Source organism: Babylonia areolata, chromosome 28 (genome assembly GCF_041734735.1).
Source record: "Babylonia areolata isolate BAREFJ2019XMU chromosome 28, ASM4173473v1, whole genome shotgun sequence".
NCBI lineage: Eukaryota > Metazoa > Mollusca > Gastropoda > Neogastropoda > Buccinidae > Babylonia > Babylonia areolata.
The window spans coordinates 10,819,794-10,847,437 of NC_134903.1; the positions used below are offsets into that span (position 1 = coordinate 10,819,794).

A 27,644-nucleotide genomic window follows, 5' to 3' on the forward strand; every position below is an offset into this window, starting at 1 on the left:
AGAGGGTTAGAGAAACAGATCAATAGAAGACTAGATGAATGACGAGGGGGAGAAGGAGAAAGGAAATGATTGAGAGAAAGTTCTGAAGAGAGATATATGGCTCCGGTGAAGAAAGGGAAAACATAAATAGAAAAGAAATAAACAGGTCAAGAATGAAATAAAAGAAATTGAAAGGAGAGAAAGAAAACGATATCCGAGGTCAGTGGTGATTTATGTGGAAATAGCCCTTACAGACATGTTACAAACCTTACATAAAAGGAACTCTTGTGTACTGGTATGCCATTGCGTCTCCATTATTTCTATTTTCAACTAATGATTAATTACAATTCCGAAATTCAGTGAAGGAGCTGATAACACACACACACACACACACACACACACACACACACCACACACACACACACACACACACACACACACACATGTTCGTTGCACTGTCAGCGCGCGCGGCATGGGAGCACTATCATGGCGGCCGCATAGCCTTACAAGCGCGGCCATTTGCTCGGTCCATTCTATTTATGGGTGTTACGTTTTTTTCTGCGCCATGTTACGTAAGTTTTCCGACTCCTTGCTGAAAGCTACCGATGTTTTATTTTTCTTGAGGTTGTCTGGTCCTGTTTTAGCTTCCTAATTTCAGGAACAGGGTATACCTATTCATTTACCAAAAACTCCTACTTTAGATTAATGCACCTATTTAACCGGCAAGTTTGGTGCATGTATGAAACAGTACACAGTATTGCCATTTGTAGCCGGATGTTGTAACCCATTATTTTCAACATTATTTTACTAAGTTTTGATGCGGATTCTGCCACTAAGGTGCCACCATCTTGCTTTTCCCATTTTTTGTTTCCAAAAATCAATGAAATGAGAAGTTGAACTAGGTTCACAATATTAATTTTTCCCCTTTGACAAAACGGTATATCAGCGTTGATTAGATAACGAGTTTCCACGGTTTTTATTTTGCTTGATCGTCAGCGGTGTGAGGAAATATTCATAGGTTTTGTTTATTGTCATGGATACCATAATTCTATTATAAAAGTCCTAAGTTGCTGTTACCATCTACTATTAAAGTCCTTCCTGTTGAGCAAGTGCTCAGTGTTGGATGGACTCACAGTTCGTAGCAGTCCAGTGCACTGCTCGTTCACAGTAGTTCAAGTGTACCTTATACTGACCAGTTAGAGTACGCATGTATCCATGACGAAAAGCTGTTCTCAAGCAGATATATAAAAACAACAACAAAAAAACACGTTACGCTGGTTAGTTATGACATGTTGGAAATTTGTTCTAATTCATTTAATTTTGGCAATAAGACATGCCTCCACCACCCCCAAACCTTGACAATCCACTGAAAGTTCATGCCATATTGATTTTAGTTAACCAATTAACTTGTAGGTAGCGGCAGCCCCCGTGGCCGATGCCGGGAAACCTATGAACGCCTAAAAAATTGACTAATTTTGAAGTGCATTTTCTCAAACTTAATTTCATTTTGTGAAAAACTATCCAACTGAAATAATTATTTATCATCCATATTTTAAATTTTTATCGTGTTTGCTTTATGCAATGCCTGAATGAGTTCGCGGATAGAAGAAAAAGAAGTGTACTGTAACGCGAAATAGTGATCCTTGTTAATGGCGGCCGGCGTCTTTTTGAGCGCGGCCGTGACAGTTAGTTTCAACAACATATTTGAAAAAATCGCATCCGTTGCTTTCCATTCATTGGTTACTGTTCGAAAAACTGGGAGCCGTGAAAGGCGAAAGTTCAAGGAGAACTTTCGCGTGTTTTTTTTTTTCCAAACCTTGGGCGAGCGAGCAGCATGTTGTTGCTGATGCTAGGAAACCTGTGAGTGCCAAAATAAGAGATTTTTTGGTGTGCATTTTCTCTCTTGTGAATGCCATTTTGTGAAGAAATAAAGATGCATCATCCACCTTTTATTTCTTATTTATTGTGTTTCTTCTATAATGAAATGCATGACTGAGTTCATGGATGGAAGAAAAAGCTAGAGAGCTGAAAGAAAATAGATTCATATATCTGTCATTTTTGCTAGCAGATTAAGTAATATTTGCTCCCTCCTGGGAACTTTTGTTGTGGAATGCCCAGTCAACCTACACATTCTGTATAATGCTCTCAAGCTGTATTTGTTTAAAAATTTGCAGTAATTTTGCAGAAGTTGATCAGCCAAGACCACTGGTAACTTGCTGTGGCTGTAACTTCAATATTTTTTCAAAAACAAAAATTTTGAAGAAGTTTCATCCACAACGTGCACCGTTTTTTTTATGAGAAAATCAGGTATCATTCCTTTTCTGCCAACTTTAGAGGAGAGTTTTAAGGTTGATTTTAATTTATTTTGAAAGCTGACAATTCACTTAATACACACACAAAATTTCCTGGTCCTATTTGTGACAGTTACTGAAATATTCATCTTTGCAGCACGCTGCCCCAATAAAGTCTTTTTTCCGCTGGTCAAATTGAAGATTTTTCAAAGTTTGAGACTCTTATACTTAAAATTCAGTGAACTATCCTGCCTGAAAAAAATTCAGTGCACTTTTTGTGATGTATTCTGCAAAATATTTTATTATGAAATGCAACTGTCTATTCTTTTCAGTGCTGTAGACCTTCAGAGTTGCTATTCTGTGCAGATTGACACATCTTGATTTTCTATTTCCCCCTAATTTGACAGGCATATTTTCCAATTTCTTTGCTGCTGAGGTGTTATTGTTTTCTTATGGTTTTTAGAAGTATATGAGTTTTCATTACAGTACCCTCATGGACAGTACAGTATGACTGTGAAATTGTGAAAATATTAAGTACTAACAGCATGTACACATCATCACATCTTTAAAATGGAATATCTTCAGAACCAATCAAGATATTCACTTACTCTTTTTTTTTTGTTTTTCTTATATTGTCATGTTGTTAGCCAGAAATCACATTTCAGTCATTGTAATGAATATTTAAATTTTCACTGCCGCCACCAAAATTAAGGGGTTAATTTTTGTGTGTTGTCATTGGTACTTTATTTTTGTCTGTTGTATTTCTACCCTGATTTTATTATTTTGATACATTTTGATTTTTTTGTATTTTATAATTCACACATTCATTTTGTTTATTTGTTTATTCATTCATTTATTTAGTTAGTTATCTTTTTTGCGTGTATTTATTTATTTTTTTGTTTTTTTAATTTTAATTTTGGTTTTGTTACAGGCTTACAGTAGGGGGTATGGACATATAACAGGGACCTGCCCCTAAGTTGACAACTGACAAAATCTCCCCTCACCGGCTGACACCAGTTACCCCAACCCTTGTGACACAGGCTACCAGCAAGTTTTCTCCAGTCATCCCCAACCAAACCCACAAAATGGCATTGCGTAAATGCCCGGATGGGAATGGAGACACGATGAGCTTATTTGAATGGGATGGTCGCTTAGTGGTGTCGAACAATTCCATGAAACATTGGCACCAAGTGTCGGCCATGGCTTCACGAGACGACGACGTTTTGCTCTGTGGCTATCCCAAGTCAGGTCAGTGGACTGGTTTCGTAGCTTGGAGGATTGTGCTGTATTGTATTGTATTGTATTGTATTGTGTCGCACTTTAGCATCCTAAATTCCTGGAGCTGAATTTATTTGTATTTTGCATTTGTATTTCTTTTTATCACAACAGATTTCTCTGTGTGAAATTCTGGCTGCTCTCCCCAGGGAGAGCACATCACTATACTACAGCACCACCCATTTTTTTGTATTTTTTCCTGCGTGCAGTTTTATTTGTTTTCCCTATCGAAGTGGATTTTTCTACAGAATTTTGCCAGGAATAACCTTTTTGTTGCCGTGGGTTCTTTTTGTGCGCTAAGTGCATGCTGCACACGGGACCTCGGTTTATCGTCTCATCCAAATGACTAGTGTCCAGACCACCACTCAAGGTCTAGTGGAGGGGAAGAAAATATCGGCAGCTGAGCCATGATTCAAACCAGTGCGCTCAGATTCTTTCGCTTCCTGACGGACACATTACCTCTAGGCCATCACTCCACATAAACAGCTGAATTTAGGCTGCTAAAGTGCGATCATAGTGTTGTGTTGTGTTGCATTGCGTTGCGTTGCGTTGCATTGCATTGCATTGTAATTGTAATATTGTATTGTATTGCATTGTATTGTATGTGTGATGGTGTCGGGGTAAGGGTAGGGTTGGAGTGGAGTGGAGATAGGGATAGGTAGGACAGGGGATAAGGGTGTAGGAATGGAATGAGGGATTAAGAGAATTAGAAGATAGCAGGTTCCCGTGCAGGCAGAACCATATGAAAGCGGATGCCCTTTCAATGGTTTATTCTCTACAGTTATTACAGGAAAACAGTGCCTGCAAGACACAAACAAATAAAAGCCATAAATACAATGTCAATGTTGCATGTATGTATAACAATGAGCATACATGAGGCAAAGACCAAGACTGGTGGAGTACCCGCATCAACAAAGTATAAAGGAGGGAACCCAAACCAAACTGAAACACAAAAACCATATTCTACAATACATGAACACCAGAAGCACCATAAGTGGGAAGTCAGTCATTCATGGATGTGGGTAGCAAGGAGCATACACAGTGCTGTGCCTACCTCTGGGTTTGGTATTTGCCCAAAACAACTCAACTACTTATCTAAAATCTAGGCATTAAATTCTCAAATTACAATACCAACAACTAGGGCAGCTAAAAATCATAACCTAACTAAAACCATATAATATACTACAATACTCTGCCAAATATAAAACTATGTGTAACTTACACTAGGTCAAAATAAAATCTTAACATATAATACACTAATATCTTACCTAGTACCCCTATAAAACTCATGCAACTCCCTTAGTCAAATACCATTAATACTAGCATACCTTACAGTAAATAATAACATAATTATCAAAATACAACAAACTCATCCTACCAACTCTAAATGGGAAATCAAACCTCAAACTTAGTACATAAAATATCTAACATATAACTTATAAAATATAATCACTATCAAGTACACATACACAGTAAACTCATAAAAGTAACATGTCTGTTATCCTTCACCAGGTCCCCAAGACCATGCAACTAAGGGGCTAGGGTTATGCTTAATTAGTAAAGTACCCAAACAACCTAATTCATGGAAAACTATTTCAGCTGTATTAAATTTAAAGCGACTCGAATGAATCAATCATCATGTGGCACTATACCGGAGTATGCCGTATAGGAGAAAGCATGATAACTGAGATGCAAAGACTATTACTTGGTCTGGACTAAGCCACCCCATAAAAATAATGCATACGTGTGAAAACCAAACACTGACAGCCAAAGACTTTTCTAATACATTTAAACAGTGCAGGTGCAGTGGTTGGGGCTAAGCTGATTTACTACAGATACACTGACAGTATAAATTAAGTAAAGCTCATACTGTGTCAAAGTGACTCAAATGAATCAGTTTATCATGTAGCACAATACTGGAGTAAGCTGTATAGGGGAAGCATGATAACAAACTGACCATATCAGGTGGTTTTAACCAATAACTGATATTAATCAAACACTATCTTGTAATGACCTCAACAGAATACTACACACCTCTTAGGGTACTGAGCACACTGTAGCAGTACAACTGATATCAGCATGTAAAATAATACCTGAATAATAAACAAGATGGAGAATCAGTGGCTTAGATATAATACTGGCAACTGACAGACCAGATAGTAAGTGAAGCACCATCATGGCTTAACCATTAAGTGGTGAATGAACTTACACAAGTTATCTGTTGCACCAAAGCCAAATATGAACATAGTTAAGCTTGTACTCAACATTTAAATCGCCTCTGCTGAAGCAGGGATAAGTAACCTAACCTTCAGTGACAGCAGATGAGAAAGAATGAGTCATCCACTAGAACATTCTGGAACAAACTATCTTGTGTCCCGAGACGTCATTGACTGACGTTAAAAAGAATCAAATGGAATACTTCTACGAGCATATGACAACATGGTGATTTTCTAGATCAATCATAGCCGAGCTCTGCCTAACATGTCAAAGCCATAACTAAACAAAGAATTAACTGAACAAAGCAACATCAACATACTCATATGAACACAAGTACTGTGTCGAAGAATACATTTTACAGTAAAAATCATCAGCACATTCTACACACTAGTACTCAAGCGATATGTAGCGAGATGTCGGTGTTGTGGGAACAACACTGCTCACGACACAGCAAGAGAGAAAGAGAGCAGGCTCTGGCCACGGGCTGGCTCAGGTGTGAAGTGACCACTCATTACCCGCTCTGCCAGTTTATACAGATTAAGCGAACCACAAAGACAATCACGTGTGCTGCATACCAGATCGGCACAAATCAGCCAAATCTGACAACAGACTGTATTTCTGATAAGGTGTTCAGTGATAGATTTCTAAACGATTCCTGAACCGATTTACGTCGGATAAGTTGCAAAAGAAAGAGCTCAACACCAACTTTATAATGAGTATAAAATGAAGTGTTGATTATTTAAGATGAATTTTAAATCTTAATTTAAGTCACCTGAACAGGGTCAGTTTTAATGAGCTCGTCGCTGAAAATGACAAACTGCGTTAAATCAGTTTAACGTAGGCAAACATAAATGGAATAGACTTAAAGATGGAATTGCGACAATTCTGCCAGTATATGATACTTGTAGTTTACTGATCTGATAAAAGAGGTATTAATTAATTACGGTGAAGCAGAAACACAAGTTTCCACTCAGCCAATGGCGTGCCATGACACTGGTCGAACAGTGAGTGTGTGGCGAGAAGGACAGAATAACGTAAGCTTAGCGTCAGCTGAAATCTTTAGACTGACGAATGATTAATTGAAATCAAACACGCTTCTGCTTTAAGGGTGTGTGTAAGCACAACAAATGTAACATTACAGTAAACGATGCCTACACTAAAATTAATACATGTTTGGAGCAGTGTAGAATGGACATGGTTTATTCAAATTTAGAATGGCGTCGTGCTTTATGCCCGAGTCATTGAAAGACAGCAGGTACGCGGTGATAACAAAAATGGCGTCTGCTACAGCTCAGCTTTCTGCTTGTGCTGTGAATTGAACTAAGGTTATTTGTAGCCAATTAAGTACTAAGGTTATTTGTAGCCAATTAAGTACTAAGGTTATTTGTAGCCAATTAAGTACTAAGGTTATTTGTAGTTATTTGTAGCCAATTAAGTACTAAGGTTATTCGTAGTCAATTAAGTACTAAGGTTATTTGTAGCCAATTAAGTACTAAGGTTATTCGTAGCCAGTTAAGCGCTTGGCTACATATGGTAAAGCCCTATTTTAGCATCCTATATTCAGGAACCTTATTTTACTGGCAATTTTGTGTGCATGCAACAATGAAACAATATTACCATCAGTAGATGTTGTAACCCATTTTCAGTGGATTTCGACTCTTATTTTGTACATCATTTTACTCAGTTTTGATGTGGATTCAGCCACTAAACTAATGTGCCACCATCTTGGTTTTTCCATTTTTGGTCCCACAAAACCATGAAACAAATAAATTGGTGTAATAATTTAGGACACTAAAATAGAACATTACTGTATTGTCTTGTATTGTACTGTATTATATTGTATTACTGTTTTGTCACAACAGATTACTCTGTGAAGTTAGAGACGTTTTCCCAGGCAGCACCACCCTTTTTTTCTTTTCTGCATGTGCTTTTTTTTTTTCCTATCAAAGTGGATTTTTCCTCTGAATTTTGTCAAGGACAATTTTTTTGTTGTTGCCTCCATAACCCTCCGAACACTGACATGGATTACAGGATCTTTAACATGCATATTTTATCTTCTGCAGTGTATATACACACAAATGCGGTTCAGGCACTGGCAGGTCTGCACATAATGTTGACCTGGGAGATGGGGAAAAAAATCTCCACCCTTTACCCACCAGACGCCGTTACCGAGATTCAAACCCGGGACCCTCAGACTGAAAGCCCCAACGTTTTAACCACTCGGCCGTTGTGCCCGGTGTGTGTTCAGGACTTCACTGGCTGTGGGAGATCGTCACCATGCTGAAGACGGGCTCTCCCCACCTCTCCTCCCGTCGCATGGAGAACACGGGCTTTCTGATGATATCATCGTGCGCCCAGCTGGATTCCCTCCCCTGCCCCAGGGTCCTCACCACGCACCACCGGTTCCATGACCTTCCGCTGGACTTCATCCTGAGGCGTAGGAAGATGGTGTGCATCCTGCGTGACCCGAAAGACGTGTGCGTGTCATCGTACCACATGAATTCCTCGTTGAAGCACACAGAGTATGATGGGACATTCCAGGGGTTCATTCCCCTGTTTCTGGCTGGACACGGTGAGAGTGAGACTTTTCTGCTTTCTTCTTTAATGATTTATCTGTTTGTATAATCTTAGTAATGATGATATGGTATAATATAACATAATATAAAATATAGTCTATTTTCTTCTTCTTCATTCGTGGGGTGTGACTCCCATGTTCATTTGAATAAATGAGTGGGCTTTTACATGTATGACTGTTTTTACCCTTTCCACCTAGGAAGTATTACTCCATTTCGTAGGGGTATATAATCTAACATTCCTTATGATTGCTTCATTGCAGTTCCGCTAGGCTCGTGGTTTGGCTGGATACTGAGTTTCGAGAGGGGACTGAAGGAGCACCCAGAGTTGTCTGTCCATGTCATCCATTATGAGCATCTGAAGGCCGTGAGTTTGTCTTCTCTGTCTCGATTTGTCTTGTCAGGATAACGGTGTTGGTAATGTCTCCTCTGTCACGATCTGTCTTGTCAGGATAACGGTGTTGGTAATGTCTCCTCTGTCACGATCTGTCTTGTCAGGATAACGGTGTTGGTAATGTCTCCTCTGTCATGATCTGTCTTGTCAGGATAACGGTGTTGGTAATGTTTCCTCTGTCATGATCTGTCTTGTCAGGATAACGGTGTTGGTAATGTTTCCTCGGTCTCGATCTGTCTTGTCAGGATAACGGTGTTGGTAATGTCTCCTCTGTCATGATCTGTCTTGTCAGGATAACGGTGTTGGTAATGTCTCCTCTGTCATGATCTGTCTTGTCAGGATAACGGTGTTGGTAATGTTTCCTCTGTCATGATCTGTCTTGTCAGGATAACGGTGTTGGTAATGTCTCCTCTGTCATGATCTGTCTTGTCAGGATAACGGTGTTGGTAATGTTTCCTCTGTCATGATCTGTCTTGTCAGGATAACGGTGTTGGTAATGTTTCCTCTGTCATGATCTGTCTTGTCAGGATAACGGTGTTGGTAATGTTTCCTCTGTCACGATCTGTCTTGTCAGGATAACGGTGTTGGTAATGTTTCCTCTGTCACGATCTGTCTTGTCAGGATAACGGTGTTGGTAATGATGATGATGATAATAATGATGATGACAGATTTTTATTTATATTGCACTTTCCCCTTACATCCAGAAGGCCCAAGGCACAACACACACACACACACACACACACACACACACACACATCTTCCAATAAGTATTCACTTTTGAATGAAAAACTAAAAGACAACATCGCTATCATTGTTGATGCGAGATGAAATACAAACTCTTATTTTTCTAATTTTCAAAATGAATAGATGAAGAATCTTTTTGTTTTAAAGAATAATTATATTAGGTAGGTCCGGCCACTATATAATGCTGTGTAACTATGGCTGACGGATCGTATTTTATAACTTTTCACTTCGCCCTAGCAAGCGCAATACTGCATAAATCGACCTGAAAGATATACCAAAAATAAAACCACCTTTGTTCGTTCCTGTAAGTGTTTCTTTTTTTTGTGCGTAAGACAGTGTGTGTGTGAAACTGATCGCCCGAAGTAGAGTATCCTTTGTTCTTCAAAATGCAGCGTGGTAAACAAGTTTGCTGATGCCTGCGTCTGGTCTGAGGGGGTTGGTGACAAAAGTTGGTTGCGGACATTACTCCTTACAACCAATCGACTTAGAGACCTATCAAATAAAAGATCATGTTTTCTACTTTTACGTGGGCTAAGTTTCCAGTTGATATGTTTTACTTGATCTGAAAACAAAAGGCTCAAAATTTACCTATTTTTCTTGATGCTTTACTGTGCTTCCAGACAAAATAAATCTTCTAGTCAAACCCACCACTGAAAATTAGTTCTTTCATCTTTAAAATGCTTTATAAAATGACCTGAAAGCTTTTAAGGAGCAGCGTCTGTTTAACAAAAAAGTGGAGACCTCATATTTTTTATACCACTGATCGACTAGATCTATTTTTAGATTGGAGGTTTCAATGCCTGGCTTCATGAAAGTCTTGTCACATAACTCAACATAGTTGAGGTTTTGATTCAAATACGGGGGGGGGTGGGGGGGGGGAGTAAAAAAAAAAAAAAAAAAGGGAAACCAACTTACTTACTTTAGTAAGTATTTGAATGATAGGTTTCATGATTTTAGTTAATATCATTTTCTGTTGTGAAACAATTTTCTTTCCGACAATGAAAAACAGCCAAGAACTCTGTCAAAATAGCAGACGAATTTTTCAGTGAGAAGTTCAGTTGGTCTTGTTCAACTTTGTGATCACACAACATACTTACTCAATTTTCTTGCTTCTGTTTTATTTCACACACACACACACACACACACACACACACACACACACACACATCCTGAAAAATATCTAAAAGGAGAATCATTTTTAGCATTAATGGAGCACATTATTCCCGATTGTCTTGAATAAAGCTTTTTTTTCATATAATCTTATAAAAAGCTGTCATTTATCAAGATTTATTGTTAACATTTGCTGTCTTGTAAGTCTGCAGTCTTTTTTTTTTTTTTTTTTTTTTTTTTTTTTGCTGCCCCGTAATCTGCGCCGTTTCAGTGGCATTACTCCCACGCCGCTCATTTAGATTCCCCCATACACGGCCACACCCGGGTTCGTCCGTCGCAGTTCCAGCGTCGGCAGTCCACAGGGAACCATCGATATTAGGTCGCCAGGAGGCCACACACCAGAGAAGACCCTGCACTGCTGCTGAGTCACTTCGGTGGTGTTCAGTGGTGCCTGTTCTGTTTTAACGTACTTGGGACACCACCTACTAAGCCCCCTACTAACGACAATAATGGCTTAGTCGCGGAGCCAGACTGAGTGAGCGTCTCTCCCAGAGTGGAGACCGCCACCACGTCCCTCAAACAACAGCCCGCCCATGAATCTGCCGACACTGACGACATTGACAGGACTCACCCCAAGCACGGAAGTGGAGGGGTATCGAAACTGAGGTCACCATGAGAGCAGGGCATGAAAGGCCACAGACTCAGAGACTATTTTGTTTATATTGATGACGATGAAGGAGAAGGAGGATGACGATGATGATGACGATGTTGCTATGGAGGTCCATTTTGGTTTGGGACTACGTGACAAGGCTGTACTCTACGCTTCCTGTCATAATGATATCCCGGCGTTAACCAGGCCCGAGAGATACAGACACTTGCAGTGTTGGTCAGGTAATTAGAGCAACACACCCAAAGACACATCCTTGAAGTGGATGACACTCGACTGTGTGGTCCCAGTCTCCCCATTTAAGCCCACAGCACACTCAACTCAGGGTAGGAGCCGGCCACGGGCCGAAAAACCCACCTCCGCTGGGATTCGAACCCGCGTCCTCCCAGCCGTCAGTCCGCGACGCTAACCACTTCGCCACGGCGGCTGGTAAGTCTGCAGTCTTTCCTGAACCTGAAAATATCTTAAATGTTTATGTAGATGCAATAGTTTTTTGAGTTTCAGTCATTTTAGTAACGCTACCATCAAAACTGCAGATCTGACATGCAGAAAATAAGCATTTTTCTCAGAATTTATGACACTGATGATGGAGTCTCCCGTCGGTCTGACGGATGAGTAGGCAGGCAGGCTTATTTGTCAGTGTGTGTCCTCATATGGGAGAAGAGGCCAATTCTAAATGCGCAGCACTTCCCACAGGTGTTACAAGGGAAAACGTCTCCAGAAGTTGAGCCCTGCTTCCTTCGCTCCCGCTTCTCCTTAATGGCCAGCGTTCTCTTGTTTTCAAACGTCTTTATGCCACTAGAGCACAGCGAGAGCAGTAAAGGGCATCAGTTTCCCAGGAAGCGATGTCTATGTCATAGGCTTTGAGGTTTGTCTTCAAGGTGTCCTTGAAGCGCTTGCAGGGTCTTTCACATTCACGGTGGCCTTCCTTCAGCTGGCCATACAAAAGCATCTTCAGGATCCTGCTGTCTGTCATGCGGACATGTCCTGTCCAGTGTAGCTGGTACTGGATCAGCAGGCTTTCGATGCTGGGCAGGCCCCTCCTCTAGGACCTTGAGGTTGGAGACCCTGTCTTGCCACTTTATGCTGAGGATCTTTCGTAGGCATCTCTGGTGAAACTGCTGAATTTGTTGAATGTGACGGCGATACATCGTCCATGTTTCACAGCAGTACAACAAGGTGGTCAGCACAACAGCTCTGTGCGTTTTCATCTTGGTGCTGAGCCTGATGCCTTTGTTGTTCCACAGCCTGTTGTTGAGTCTGCCAAAGGCGGAGCTGGCCTTGGTGATGCGCAGCGTCACTTCTGCATCAAGGGCTCCGTTGCTGCATAGGGTGCTGCCCAGGTAGCGAAACTTGTCGACTGACTTGATCTCTGTGTCATTGATCTTGATTGCAGGTGGGGGGGGAGGCACTGCCATTCTGTGAGCAAGCTGGTTGGTACATGGACTTGGTCTTGCTGAGGCTGATGGTGAGTCCAAAGCGCCTGCAGGAGGTTGAGAACCTGTCCATAATGAACTGCATGTCCTCATGGGTGTGTGCAGCAAGTGGCGAAGAGGAACTCTCTCAACAGTGCCTCAAACACCCTGGACCTGGTGTGGAGTCACCGCAAGTTGAAAAGTTTGCCATCTGTGCGAAACTGAATGTAGATGCCCTGGTTACAGTTTTGGAAGGCGTCAATCAGCATGGCAGAGAAGAGAATGTTTCCTGTACTCTCGCCTGCATGCCATCGTGGAAAGATGCAGTCAGCTGGATTAGGCTCTCTGGGCAGCCGAACTTTAGGAGGATCTTCCACAAACCATGGCGGTTCACCGTGTCGAAGGCCTTAGTCAGGTCTACAAAGACCATGTGGAGCTCCTTGTTCTGCTCACGGCACTTCTCTTGCATCTGGTGTACGGCAAACACCATGTCACATGTTCCCCTGCCTGAGCGGAAGCCGCACTGTGCTTCAGGGATGACTGTGTTGGAGACATGGTCAGCCAGTCTGTTCAGTATGATGCGGGCGAAGATCTTGTCAGCGATGCAGAAGAGAGAGATTCCACGGTGGATGTCGCAGGATGTTTTGTCTCCCTTCCGTTTGTATAGCTCATCGTTCCGACATTAGCCTGGTTGGCTGACCAGCACGGGTGACTTTTTTTTAGTGAGGAGGAGTTGTGCAGTCCCTTCCCCACTCTCTCGCCTACCGACGCTCACAGTCCCACAGGTGCAGATACTGCCATGTGTAGGACGGCCTCGGCAGGTGCAGGTTTTTTCTTCGGAGCTCCGTCTCCTAGGGGGACTTCCAGCCAAGGATAAGAGCTCCCCCTGCCCTTTGGTCATCCTCTTCCGCCTTCACAGCCGTTGGGAAAGGTTTCCTCCTCCGCCTGGTCTGTGACACTTTATTTATGACACTGGCATTCAGCTAATAACATTAACAGCTAACTAAAAAAAATCTGAGGTCTTCTGCGTACTATATAGATCATATATGAAGAGTTTTGACTATGAGAATGCATTAGTGGCAGTTCTACACGGGTTCTAAAATGCCATTTTGTGAAATTGGCTAAAATCGTGGAATTTTTTGAAAATTCAAAACTCTATATCTCAAAAACTATTTGAGATATTGCTTTAAAATTTGGTGTGGCTTCTTACTTTAATGCACTCTTTCATTCTTGCAAATATGAGGCTTCTGCTATGAATCTGAAAATTTGGCCGGACCTACCTAATTATATTGAGCTTGCTTTCTTTCTTTCTGAAATTGTTTTCGTTTTTAAATTGCACGAATTTTTTTTTTCATTTCTTCTTTTTTTCTTTCTTTTTTTTAATAGGATCCGGCAGGGGAGATAAAACGCCTGGCAAAGTATCTTGATGCCCCTGAGTCCCTGGCGGAGGAGGTGGCAAGGCAGACAGAGTTCTCTGCCATGAAGACCTTCAAAAACTCCTTGGACAACTCTTTTGCCGTTTACTACAAGAGCAACACCGACAGCATCTTCAGGAAAGGTTGGTTGTTGTTGGGAGAGAAACGTCGTCATTTCAGTTTCAGTTTCTCAAGGAGGCGTCAATTGTGTTTGAACAAATTCCATATATGCTATTCTATATCCGCAAGGCAGATTCCTGACAGCAGTATAACCCACCGTGCTAGTCAGGCTTTGAGTGCATGCACATATTGTATTTGTATTTCTTTTTATCACAACAGATTTCTCTGTGTGAAATTCGGGCTGCTCTCCCCAGGGAAAGCGCGTCGCCATACTACAGCGCCACCCATTTTTTTGTATTTTTTCCTGTGTGCAGTTTTATTTGTTTTTCCTATTGAAGTGGATTTTTCTACAGAATTTTGCCAGGAACAACCCTTTTGTTGCCGTGGCTTCTTTTTTTTTACGTGCGCTAAGTGCATGCTGCACACGGGACCTCGGTTTATCGTCTCATCTGAATGACTAGCGTCCAGACCACCACTCAAGGTCTAGTGGAGGGGGAGAAAATTTCGGGGGCTGTGCCGTGATTCGAACCAGCGCGCTCAAATTCTCTCGCTTCCTAGGCGGACGCGTTACCTCTAGGCCATCACTCCACTCCATATATATATATATATATATATATATATATATATATATATATATATATATGTATGTATGTATGTGTGTACCTGTCAGATCAGATTTCTTCTGCAGAATTTTGCTAGAGGACAACACTTGTGTTGTCATGAGTTCTTTTCCAGTCCGCTGAATGTGTGCTGCACTCGGGACCTTGGTTTATAGTCTCATCCGAATTACTGTTAGATGCTCAGTTTGATTTTCCAGTCAAATTTTGGACACTGACACAGGTTTAATTGTGAAGGCCACCGGCCCATACACAAAGGGGTGGGGGACACAAAGGGGCAATTCGATCGCTCTTCACACACACTCACACACACACACACACACACACACACACACACACACACACACACACACACACACACACACTCACACACACACACACACACACACACACACACACACACATACAAAAAGTGTACTGTACGTGAGTAACCGATAACTGGATGAAAAATACATAGCATGTTCGTACTCATCATATTTATAGTTATACTAATTCATTCATTGTGTAAATTTGTCTCTAAATTTTAAGGCGTAATAAGTGTACATAGCAAGATTTCTCTGGGAGGTAACACATGGGGTTTGTAGAATAGGAAACAATGTATTGTCATCCAGTCAAATTTGGGAGAAAGGGTGAGACTGGGATTTGAACCTACACCCTCATGGATGCTGTATTTGCAGATAAGTGTCTTAACTCTGTCCATATGAATGGCGAAAGAGACGACGTTAACAGCGTTTCACGCCAATTACCATCATCAAAATATTGCAAGCGGAAGGCTCTTATACTGAAGAGGTGAATGTTGACAAAGAATACCACAATTCTAACGACGGAAGCTAAAGGTTGGGTCATTCAGACACCCACTGGACATCCGAGGGGTCTGTGTAGAGGAGAAGAGAGGACTGGCCGTACTGAGTGAGTTAACCATTCTGCCACCATGCCCCTGTGGTGACAGTGATGATTTGGAAGCCCATCTATATTGCATTGTATCATATTGTATTGCATTGCATTGTATTGTATTGTACTGCATTACATTTTGTCACAACAGATTTCTGTGTGTGAATTACGGGATGTTCTCCATGGGGAGAGCCCATCGCCATAGTGCAACGCCCACTCACATATTTTTTTTTTTCTTTTTTCTGTGTGCAAATCTGTTTTACCATCAGAGTGGATTTTTTCTGCATAGTTTTGCCAGGGACAACCCTGTGCGTTATTTTGCATACTGCATATGGAAACTGGTTTATCGTCTTATCTGAAAAAAACTAGCGCCCAGACCACTTGTCAAGATCTAGTGGAGGAGCCGAGTAAAGTCGCACATACACCCTCTTCTGCTGAAGATAGAAACTTCTGCGTTCCCAAATCCACCAGTGGGAAACACAGCTGTGGTCACTCATTCGCATATCTTTGCAGCAAATCTATAAACATTCCTTTTCCAACAGTTTCTACATAATTACGGCTCTCCATTCCGTATCTATATTCTATGGATCCACGTCTATTTCTTTCCTGTGTGTGTGTGTGTGTGTGTGTGTGTGTGTGCATACTTTTGTGCATGTATTTTTTCTTGTGTGTTTTCTTGTGTCCTTTGTATCTGACTTGCCATGTACTTGGCATGTTATTGTAAAATGCTTTGAGAGCTTTGAAAGCACTTTATAATGCACTGGTGTTGTTGTTGTTATCATTAAGTAGTAAGTAGTAGTAGCAGTAGTGTCATTGTTATTACAAGAATCAAGAATATTTAGTCGGGCATGGGGGATATAAAGGGACTTAAGAATTATACACCAAAACCAAAACATCAGCAGCAGTTAAAACACATGAAATTGGTAACAGAAACAGATAAAGTCATACCATCATGTAATTTTTCACATGTTTATGAATTTCCGCACTTTCAAACGCGCTCTCCTCCCTGCTCTCAACAAACTGCAAAGTTGGAACTACTAGCTATTTCCAAATCAGATATTTCTTTGGAACATACTAGTTTGGAAAAAAAAACTGTTGAAACTTGGGGCATTCCATTATAAAATGAAATTTGTTTCCACATCTTGACGGGCGCCATAGCCGAATGGTTAAAGCGTTGGACTTTCGATCTGAGGGTCCCGGGTTCGAATCACGGTGACGGTGCCTGGTGGGTAAAGGGTGGAGATTTTTACGATCTCCCAGGTCAACATATGTACAGACCTGCCAGTGCCTAAACCCCCTTCATGTGTATACGCAAGCATAAGATCAGATACGCACATTAAAGATCCTGTAATCCATGTCAGCGTTCGGTGGGTTATGGAAACAAGAACATACCCAGCATGCACACCCCCGAAAGTGGAGTATGGCTGCCTACATGGCGGAGTAAAAACGGTCATACATGTAAAAAGCCCACTCGCGTATATATGAGTGAATGTGGGAGTTGAAGCCCACGAACGCAGAAGAAGAAAAAGAAGTTTCCACATCATATGCATTTCACATGGAATATCATGGCACCTCTCAGTGTCAATAGGTAATTTGTGACTACTTCACCTGAACTACACACACACACACACACACACACACATATTCAGATGTGTACAGCAATGTGCAACCAATTGCTGTTGTGTCACAGGAGAGGCCCATCAATGGAAACAGTACTTCACACCAGAGCAAGCGGAACAGTTCGACGCTCAGCTGGCAAAACATCTGGGTCGATCTTCAGTTGTCGCCAAGCTGTAACCAGCAGTGTAACACACTTGTCATAAGTGATAAATCCACCTCTGTGGTGGCTTTATGGTACCTCGTTCACCTGGGAAACGAGAGAATTTGAGGTCATTGGATCAAATCCCACACTGGACAGTATTTTCTCCCCCTCCACCAGACCTTGAATGGAGGTCTGGATGCTTGTGGAAACAATAAACTGAGCTTCCATGTGTAGCACGCGCTTAGCGCACGTAAAAGAACCCATGGTAACAAAGGGGTTGTCCCTGGGCAAAAGTCTGTAAGAAAATCCGCTTTGGTAGAATTACAAAACAGATTGCAGAAAGAAAGAAAGTGGGCGGCGCTGCACCAGCAATGCGCTTTCCCTGGGGAGAGCAGCCCCAATTACACGTAGAGAAATCTGATGTGATAAAGAGTAATACAATACAGTACAATAAAATACAAAAGAATAAACCTATTGCTGACTTTAATAGACCTTTCCACTCGTGTCAGTCATCCATGTTGTACGATCACAGTTCAGCCAATCGCGTGCCGCCATAGAAATAGCAAAGCACATGCTGTGCGCCACCGTGTGTGGTGGTCAAACGGTTTGAGCACCGGATTCTTATTGCAGCCAGAATCATGCATCCCGTCTCATGCTCCATAAGCCCAGGCATGAGAGTGCAACAACACTGCTCAGCACACTTCACTGACTTCCTTTTAAGGCTAGAATTCAATACAAAATTGCTTTTCTCTGCTTCCGATGTCTCTGTTTAACAGTATGCCACCATATCAGTCAGATCTTCATCTTTACCATCCTTCCAGGACACTACATTCCTTTGACTCCTTTAACATTTTTGACTCACTTGTGTAAACAAAGTGAGTATGTTTTAACCCGGTGTTCGGTTGTCTCTGTGTGTGTGTGTGTGTGTGTGTGTGTCTGTGTGTCCGTGGTAAACTTTAACACTGACATTTTCTCTGCAAATACTTTGTCAGTTGACACCAAATTAGGCATAAAAATAGGAAAAAATCAGTTCTTTCCAGTCATCTTGTTTAAAACAATATTGCACCTCTGGGATGGGCACAAAAAAATAAAAAATGAAGCCTAATTATATGAAGACTGCATTTACTGTTATATTTATATTTTTTGTATTCTCTAAACTTGGCACTTTGATCTGATATTCTGACCCAACAACAAGAGCAGTCATTATTATCATTTTTTTGTTCAAACAGGATCTTCTTTTGCTAAGCATGGAAGTTTTATTTATTTTGCAAATGTTTTGGTGCAGATAGTAAAAAAGGGAAATTACTCTGTAATTAATGCTAGGGGACTTAATTTGCTATAAACTGATCTTTCTCATCTTAAACATTACATTCTGAAATTATACTCAGTACATAAAAAGCTTGGATTTTTTAAAAGTGTATCACAAGTGAGTCTTGAAGGCCTTGCCTGTCTTGTTTTGTTTAGTCCACTTGTGTGTTTAGTTCATGTTGGTGATGTTTTATCATTTTAGTGGTTTGTTTCTTCTTAGTGATGTGTTTTTTTGTTTGTTTGTTTGTTGTGTGTGTGTGTGTGTGTGTCCTCACAGATGCATGTGATATTCTAACATGTTTTATGTGATTATTTTTCCAATATCACACAGATTGATTTTTTTCTGCAGTATTTGTTTTTTGCCTGATTGAGAAAGAAAAAGAACACATTTTATTATATAAATTGATTGTTGCACAACAGATTTTGAGTATGTCATTTTGTAAAATGTTTGTACTTATGATGGCCGTGTCCGGCAGCAGAGGAGGCAGCTGCTGTCTAGAGTATCTGGGCTGGAACTGGATTACAGTGGAGAGCGTCATCTATTACCTTTAAAACCCACTTTGAAATGATGTTCATCTTGGACACATTTTGCAAATTTGATTATTTCATTACAACTTCTGTGATAAAATGGCATGTGTGTGTGTACCAAAACGTGTGTGTGTGTGTTTTGCTTTTGAAATATATGTTTAAAGCGCAAATGAAGAGAATCATATATAATGCATGCACACAAAAATATTCACGCCCCCACCCTGTGACTGGCTGATTATTTATTAACTCTTTATTCCTTAGCTATGAATGTGAACAAACACAGGGAAACCTACAACCTTCAAAACAAACAAAAACAAGAAGAGAAATAGAAGGGGAAAAAAAATAACCACACAATAAGTCATGCTCTCTATCATGCATACGCAAGCAACCTCTCTAACATAAACACTCACTCACAAACACGCACATCCCCTCTCTCTCGCACAGACATATACACACACTCTCCCTCACACACACACACACACAAACCACCAACTAACCCCCAACACAGGTAAAGTATTGTTCAGTGTAGTTTTTATTTCATACAGTATATACATAACGGTATGCAATTTCGCCAGCTACCAAAGCAACTTGAGTGATGTACGTGCGGCATGGCTCTAGCTGGTAAAGCCGACAAATACACCCACAGGCACAAGACAGTACAAGTCTTCTGTCCACGCCTTTTGCTTGTTTATTTTCTGTCTGAACTTGTCGGACGAATAACGTCCGCCGTTACTCAAGACACGGTCCAGAGACCACTCTACACAAACGTACAGAGACAAAACTTCATTGCGGTAAACAAAACGGTGATATGCAACAAGACTATATTATATTATCATTATAAATGAGGAATATGCACTGATATTGTTATCATGCTCATTGCAAAACAAAAACAAAAACAAAACAACAACAAAAACCCAAAACAAAACAAAAAAACCACAAACAACAAATGTTGATAACTTCTTTTTCATAAAAAACAAACTGGAGATGACTATATATAAGATCCAAAACGACACAACACAAACAAAACTATGACAGAGGCTTTGTCACACACATTAAAGACAACAAACACAAAACAGATATATGGCCTTTTAATAATGTCAATACATTCAATGCTTCAGAAGTTCTGACAAGTTGTTCCCCTTGTCTTGCCATCTCTTACACCCTGTCCTATTCCCCGTTGTATATACACATTGTGTGTGTGTGTGTGTGTGCACCTTTTTTTTTTTTTTCCCCAACTGCCTCTTTTTTTTCTGCCTCTACAATACATTTCTGTACCAAGAAAACAAGGAGAACTATTTCCCGACCCTACCTAGTTTCGCTGATTCCAACACTGAATCCAGGTTTTAAAATTCTGCTCTGGACACAGTGACAAGACCTTCTTTCCAGACTGCAGTACCTTCATTCAGTCCACCAATCACTTGTTTGTGCCTGCTGTCAAAACTCTGAAATTCTCACAAAAATACAATATTAAAAAAAAAAAAAGAAAGAAAGAAAGAAAGATTTGGAAATGAAGTGTGGGAAAATGCCAGGTGAGTAAAATAAATAGCAAGTCCGGTGACAGTCAATAACAATTTAAAAACAAAATTTCTGATTAAAAAATATTTTTTTCAAAATATACAATGTATAGCATTCAAATTCCAAGGTTCTAAAAATAAGTTACTGAATACCTTTTTTTTAATTATTATTATTATTATTTTTTTAAAGAAATAAAGAAAGAAAACCCTAGCAAAAGCCATGAATTGATAAGCAGGAGCTGAATCTTCTGTCCCTGTGAGATGCTACATCCAAAGTAATCATCTGTTCATTCACTTCTGAAAGTGAACTTGGACATACAGGTCTCGTACGACCATGTTTACCCTACTTTAGGCAGCTGCACTACATTTCCGGTGAGGGAGGATGTGGGTGTTAATGTTTGGTGTGTTTACATTCCCCCCACCAAACACTGACATGGATAAAAGGTTCCTTAGCACACCTACATATATCAATCCTTTCTTTCTTCACTTTTAATTTCCCTGCCCCAAAACAAACTGCCAGTTGTTTGCTTGCCTTCAGACTGGAGTCGGACTACCTATCTATCTATTGTACTGGACAAGTGTCCAATTTCACAGCACAAACACATCCACATTTATACACACAGAATGTGACATAAACAGGGTTTTTTTATGTGTGTGTATGTGGTTTTTTTTTGTCTTGTTTTTCTCTCCTTTTCTTCATTGTTCTGTTGAAACGAACGTCAAAAACTGCAGCTGTGAAGTCATTCCATTGTACAAAAGATTTCTCTGTACACACATGCACACATGTGAGCATGTGTGTGTGTGTGTGTGTGGAAGGGGAGGAAGAGACTAAAGAGAGGGACAGAGAGAGGAAAAAGAGAGAAGCAAGGGTGATGGCGGGGACAGAGTACAGACAGATATATATATATATAAACCTAGGAGAAAAACATAGAGTATACAGAAACATGGTCATGGTAAGAAGACAGCCAAACACAAAACACAGCAGTGTAAAGGAGGAAAAAGAAATGGAAAAAAAAGAAAAAAGAGACAAACAACAAATCACCACTATCATGATGGAGACAGAACAACAAAAAGTATGATATAAAACATCCGTATAATCATTATATATAACTGTCTTACACATGATCTGTTACACATATAAAGCTTGCCAATGAATTTTGCTGAACTACACAATAATCAATTAAGTACACACGGCAGTCTTGTCTTTAACCCAAACATTCAGCACCACGACACGTCCAAAAAATCAAAAATAATAATCATAAACCATTAATATTTGATATTAACCTACAACAAACTCGTCAACAACTGCATCAAAACACACACACGCACACCCCACACAGACACGTGCTCAGACTATGTCCCGTTTCCTCTCGCTCACATACGCATGCTTTATACGATTTTTCCAACTGCGCATACACACTATGGCAGGATTATTATGATCAATACCATAATTTCTGTAATGAACACAATAACTTTCATTTCAAACATATGTAAAAACAAACAAACAATAACAACAACAAAAAGCAATATATGCAAAGGAAAAACAAAACAAAAAAAGAGAAAAATATGAAAAAAAAAAAAGTGGCTGTTAAGCTGTGCTTATGGCAAAATTGAATAATATGAAAAGAAAGTAGTAACTGCTATTAATATCAAATACATTAAAAAAAAAAAAAACCCAGAAAACATGCACAAGCATGCACATGTACACACACACACTCACACATGTATATGTGTACAAAGACATGCAAACAGATATAAACCCTTTGGCCAAGAAAGTACACATTTTACACATATTCATTCATATCCAAGCCTATATAAATAGAGTAATCAATTTTTCCATGACCTATATGCAAGACAAAGTCAAGAGAAAAGAGAGAGAGACATGATCTGGCAATCGCTGCAGAAGAATAGAGGATAAGCGATTGTACTGTATTGTATTAGAGATTGTACTGTACTCTATTGTATTACGTTGTATTGTATCATATTGTATTGCCCTGGATCGTGTTGTATCATGTTTTGTCCCCTTTTTATCACAACAGATTTCTCTGCATGAATTTCAGGCTGTTCTCCGCAGGGGGAGCGCATGTTAGCATAGCACAGCACTACCCCATTTTTTTTTTTTTTTTTTTTTTTACAAAATCTTTTTTCATATCAGCAAGTCTATTTGTTTTACTGGCAAGTCTATTTGTTTTACTGTCAAAGCAGATTCTTCTACTCATTTTTCGCCAGGGACAACCATTTTATAGCCGCTGGTTCTTACAGATGCGCTCAGTGCGTGCTGCACACAGGAACTTGATTTACTGTCTCATCTGAAAGACTAGTACCCAGACCACTACTGAAAGTCTAGAGGAGCAAAAATCCTGGTCCACTGTTGGGACTTGAACCTGAGGACACCGGCTTCCTAGTCAGGAGCATTAACCATCAGGCCATCACCGCTCCCTGACTGTATCAATGTATAATCTACAAAAGAGAGAGAGAGAAAAAAAAAAAGAGAGAAGTAAACATTACATATACATGCATGTCACCTCAGCATGCATGCGAGCATGTTCCCAAAGTTGGCAGTGACTTGATTTCCTGTAATACTGAAACGTGTTTGTGCGCCAGGGTCAATGGAGTGACCTCTGGGAAGAAGAATGTGTCTGGATACAGAAACAAAGTAAAAACTAAAACAAAACAAACAAACAAAAAACCCCGTCCAAAATGCCAAAGCAGAAATTTGAACAGAACAGAAATAACCCCATGTCTTTATGCTGTTCCAATTCAAGCACTGACACTGGGTGGACGACATGAGAGTATACAGTCTGGACAGATTAACATCTCTTCCCATCTTCTATACCTGTCTGAACAAGACCAAGTTAACAATTTCCTTTGAAATTCACTGCAAATAAAAAATGATAATGATAATAAAATAACAACAACAACAACGATAGAAATAATAATAATAGTATTATTATTATCATTAATAATTTCAATCACAAAAAATGTATTCAACAATTATCAAACTTTTTTTTTTTTTCTATATTGTTCACTAGAACTATTTCAAAGAACAGAGTCACTATGTCAACCTGTACAATTTTGATTTTAAAGACTTGCATACATTTATATACTTTCTGGGTTATTTATATAGAACAAAGAGAAGTAACTGTACAAGATACAAAGAATCTTTACACAACAACCAAGTCAAAGAAAGTAGACTTTGTTGCCTTGACTTTGAGACTACCAAGTAATTTGTAACAGAGTAAATATTCAGACCTGAAACAATGAAACACCTGTGTGTATGTGTTTGTGTGCCTGCATTTTTTTCAAACTGACAGAATACTAAAGGTTTCAGGCAACTGCAAGCAAGTGCAGTTACTCCCCAACCTTGTTCCACACAACAGTTTCTAGCTATTTGTTGAGAAAAAGAACTGATGCTGCAGCAAAAATTTCCAGCCAAGGCTGCAGTCTAGTTCAATATCTATGCTTAGCTAAGCCAGCTCCTGCTACAAGGTACGTCACACTGTATTGACACTGTATCCAGACTGGTTAACACATATACAGTGGAAGTATATATACACAATAAAGAACACACACACACACACACACACACAGAGGGACATGTATATGCACACATTTCTCACACACATAGTTCTCTCTCTCCCTCTCACACACTCACATACTTTCTCACACCCACAGGCATGTACACACAGTCACATACACAAAGCATACACACACACATAACACATTTAATTTTTTAAACACCCCCCCCCCCCCCCAGGCCCACCCCGCCCCTCCCCCCCCCCACGCCCCCCCCCGCCGCCCCCCCGCCCACACACACACACAAATGCACACACACAACACACAAAGAAATTAACTCCAGTGAGATGCAGAAGGCTATCAAAGTTTAAACTAAATTCTACAAACAGAAACGCTAAACTATCAAATGTCGCAAAAACAAACAAAAATAACATCCACTTCCATCCAAACCACAAGCTCCCTCTTTTTTCAACCCCCTCCATCCTCATCCCCCCCTCCCCCTCCAATCCCCCCCCCCCCCACACACACAAACACACCTCTTTTCCCCCCCCCCCTTAAACTCATGATGAGGACATTTTTTTGGCTCAATACAACATTACACTCATTCAGTTTTTAAAAGACTTCTTCTTCATTCGAATCATGGTATGTGTGTTTGAGTGTGTGTATTTGAGTGAGAGAGAGAGAGAGAGTGCGTGCGTGTGTGCGTGTGTGCGTGCATGTACCTCTCAGGCAGTTCATGTACATCGTACTCTTTATCACACATCAAATCAAGCAAAAAACCATAATGAATTATTTGGATGATAAGATTCAAGCAATCAAAAAAAGGTTTTAATAATGGAGGAACTCGTCACAAAAATAAGAGCCAACAACAATGTCCAAAAAATAAATAAAATAAAGCTTTAATCAACTAGCAACACACACTTTCAGGCATGCACACACAGACTCACACACACACACACACACAAATACACTATCAACACATGCTGGCAGGCATCCATTCACATACACACACAACACACATTTTCTGACACATCTACACACGCAAACAACTCAACTTTGGTTTGAAAACTTGCCCTCCTCAGAAATACCGTCAGTGTTAGCCGAACGGTCACGATCAATGTTCATTGTAACGTCTCTAAACCAACACTGTGTTAACATAGTCACAATTAATGAGCAGTGGTTCCAACTTCTTTAAGTCTAAATCACAATTTTTTTTATTTTTTTTTTCCCCCAAACAGAAAAAGAAACTAAAGCTGCTTGTGTCCTAAATTTTTTCTAGTGAAACACAAAGCAACTTTACAATTGATACTAGCAGCACAAAACCATGATGGGTTGTACATAAAAGTGATGGGCGACACATAAACAGGTGCAAAAAAAACAACAAAAAACCCCCCAAAAAACAACCCATGATGGGGTCACACGTTAATGTTGATGGAAAGCACAAAAAACGAGACCGACCGTGCACGCAAATATGCAAGACAGCAAAAATAACATGATGGAATACACAGACATGCATACATACACATGGTAGGCTATACCAAAAACAGAAAAACAAAAAAGTAAGAGTAAGCTGCACAAAGCCATGACAGGCTGCACACACAAAGTATGAGCTGCATTTAGATTAATGCCAACACATAAAATAATGGGACTGACTTCACACTGCTACAGACAGACACGGCTGGATACACATGTTGAGTATACATACATACATGTATACACGACTACGCAAAAAAAAAAAAAATGGCAACACAAAATTGAGATTGGCTGTACAACAATAATGACTTGTTCTTGCCGACACACATAACAAAAACGTTTTTGTTTTTTTTAAATGAAACAAACATATAAGAAAAATCCACTGCCGTCACAATCCCCCCCCCCCCGTCCCCTCCCGCTTTCCACCCCCCTCACCTCTTGCACACTAAGCCCCTCCTCCACCCCTCACCAAAACCAACCGCAAGTTCAGAACAAACAAAACAAAGCACTGACAACAAAGTGTAGCTCCACCAACCCCTCCAACACCAAAACATTAGTGATGCACACCACAAACAATAACAGAACAACAACACAATGGTCAAGGCTGGTTCAAATCAGACACAATAATCCATAAATTTCTTCATAATCATCGAACAACAGTGGATCCATTTCAGTTACAAATCTGTCAAAGAGTACACAAGATATATTCTGCTCCTTCTCCATACGCTTGCAGAAAAAGCCAAACATTAACAAAGAGAATCATGGCACTTTTAGAAAGAACTTGACAACAAGAAAAAAATACTGCCGCCTGCTTCGGCTGTCTTTCACGAACGCTTATTCTTTTTCTTCGGTGTATCTCCCAACCACAGCGCGTAAAATCTTCATATATATATATAAGTCTGTATAACTGAAATATGCAACATATTTTATAAGTCTGTGAATGAAATTCACGCAGCACATAAGTCTTGTGGATGAAACAAACGCAACACATGTCATGCTGTGAATTTTTAAAAAAATTTAACCAACAACACATGTTATAAGTCTGTGAATGGGATACATGCAACACAAACACAGATGACGTGCAGATCAAAAAGATGTTTGTCGTGTGTCACAGCGCAGCACATTGGGACTATCAGTGATGTGAAAGAATGATGCGGAAGCTGCATGAAGTGAGGTGGTTTTTACATTACAATCGCTCAGCCAAAACTCCCAGCCAATCCCAATAATATGAAAAGAACAGGAAGAAACTCAGAGGAAGGAAAATAATTATGTTACATAAAGCTTTTTTTGTTTGTTTGTTTGTTTGTTTCATACTTAAAAAATCACCCAACAACAAATAATAATAAGGAAGGCAAATAATCAACCCTCGGAAAGCAAGCTTTTTTTTTATATGCTATGATAAAAAATTATTTTAAAAACAATGTATAAAACTTCTTTTTCCACGTTTTTAAGAATTATCCAGAAAAAAAGCTTTTTTTTTGTTTTCTTCCATGCTTGAAAAAAGGAAACAAAATGTAGACATCTCACTCCAAAGCAGAAACACTACTGATCACTGACACAGTCTTTCCAATCCATGAATGGACCCAATCTTTCCCATGTTTTTCTTGCCAACATTCTCAGCTATGCCATCCCCAGCACATTCCCACAGGGACGATGGAGAGAGGGGGGGTTCTGTTGTAGTAGTTTTCCTCGTTAAAGGATGTTTAAGCCTCCCTTCCTTAAAATAATGTTTTTAAGGCTGTCTTTCTACATACCTTGTCTCATTTACCATTCTAGACTAACAGGAAACACATTCTCTAGACATCTTAGAACACATTACTACCGTTGTACAGAGA

At 40.1% G+C, this 27,644-nt stretch overlaps 1 protein-coding gene across 2 annotated transcripts; it reads left to right on the forward strand.

Moving 5' to 3' along the window:
* The first annotated feature begins 485 nt into the window (after positions 1 to 485).
* LOC143302122 (sulfotransferase 1B1-like) lies at positions 486 to 23,719 on the forward strand. 2 transcript variants are annotated; one of them, XM_076616667.1, is made up of 6 exons: positions 486 to 551; positions 3,202 to 3,518; positions 8,011 to 8,334; positions 8,599 to 8,702; positions 14,052 to 14,223; positions 17,399 to 23,719. In XM_076616667.1, exons 2-6 carry the CDS (start codon positions 3,356 to 3,358, stop codon positions 17,503 to 17,505), a joined length of 870 nt encoding a protein of 289 aa, XP_076472782.1. In that variant the 5' UTR covers positions 486 to 551; positions 3,202 to 3,355; the 3' UTR covers positions 17,506 to 23,719. The 2 variants fall into 2 exon arrangements, with proteins under 2 accessions (XP_076472782.1, XP_076472783.1); XM_076616668.1 differs by lacking the exons at positions 486 to 551; positions 3,202 to 3,518 and adding an exon at positions 5,531 to 7,087.
* Positions 23,720 to 27,644: the final 3,925 nt, after the last annotated feature.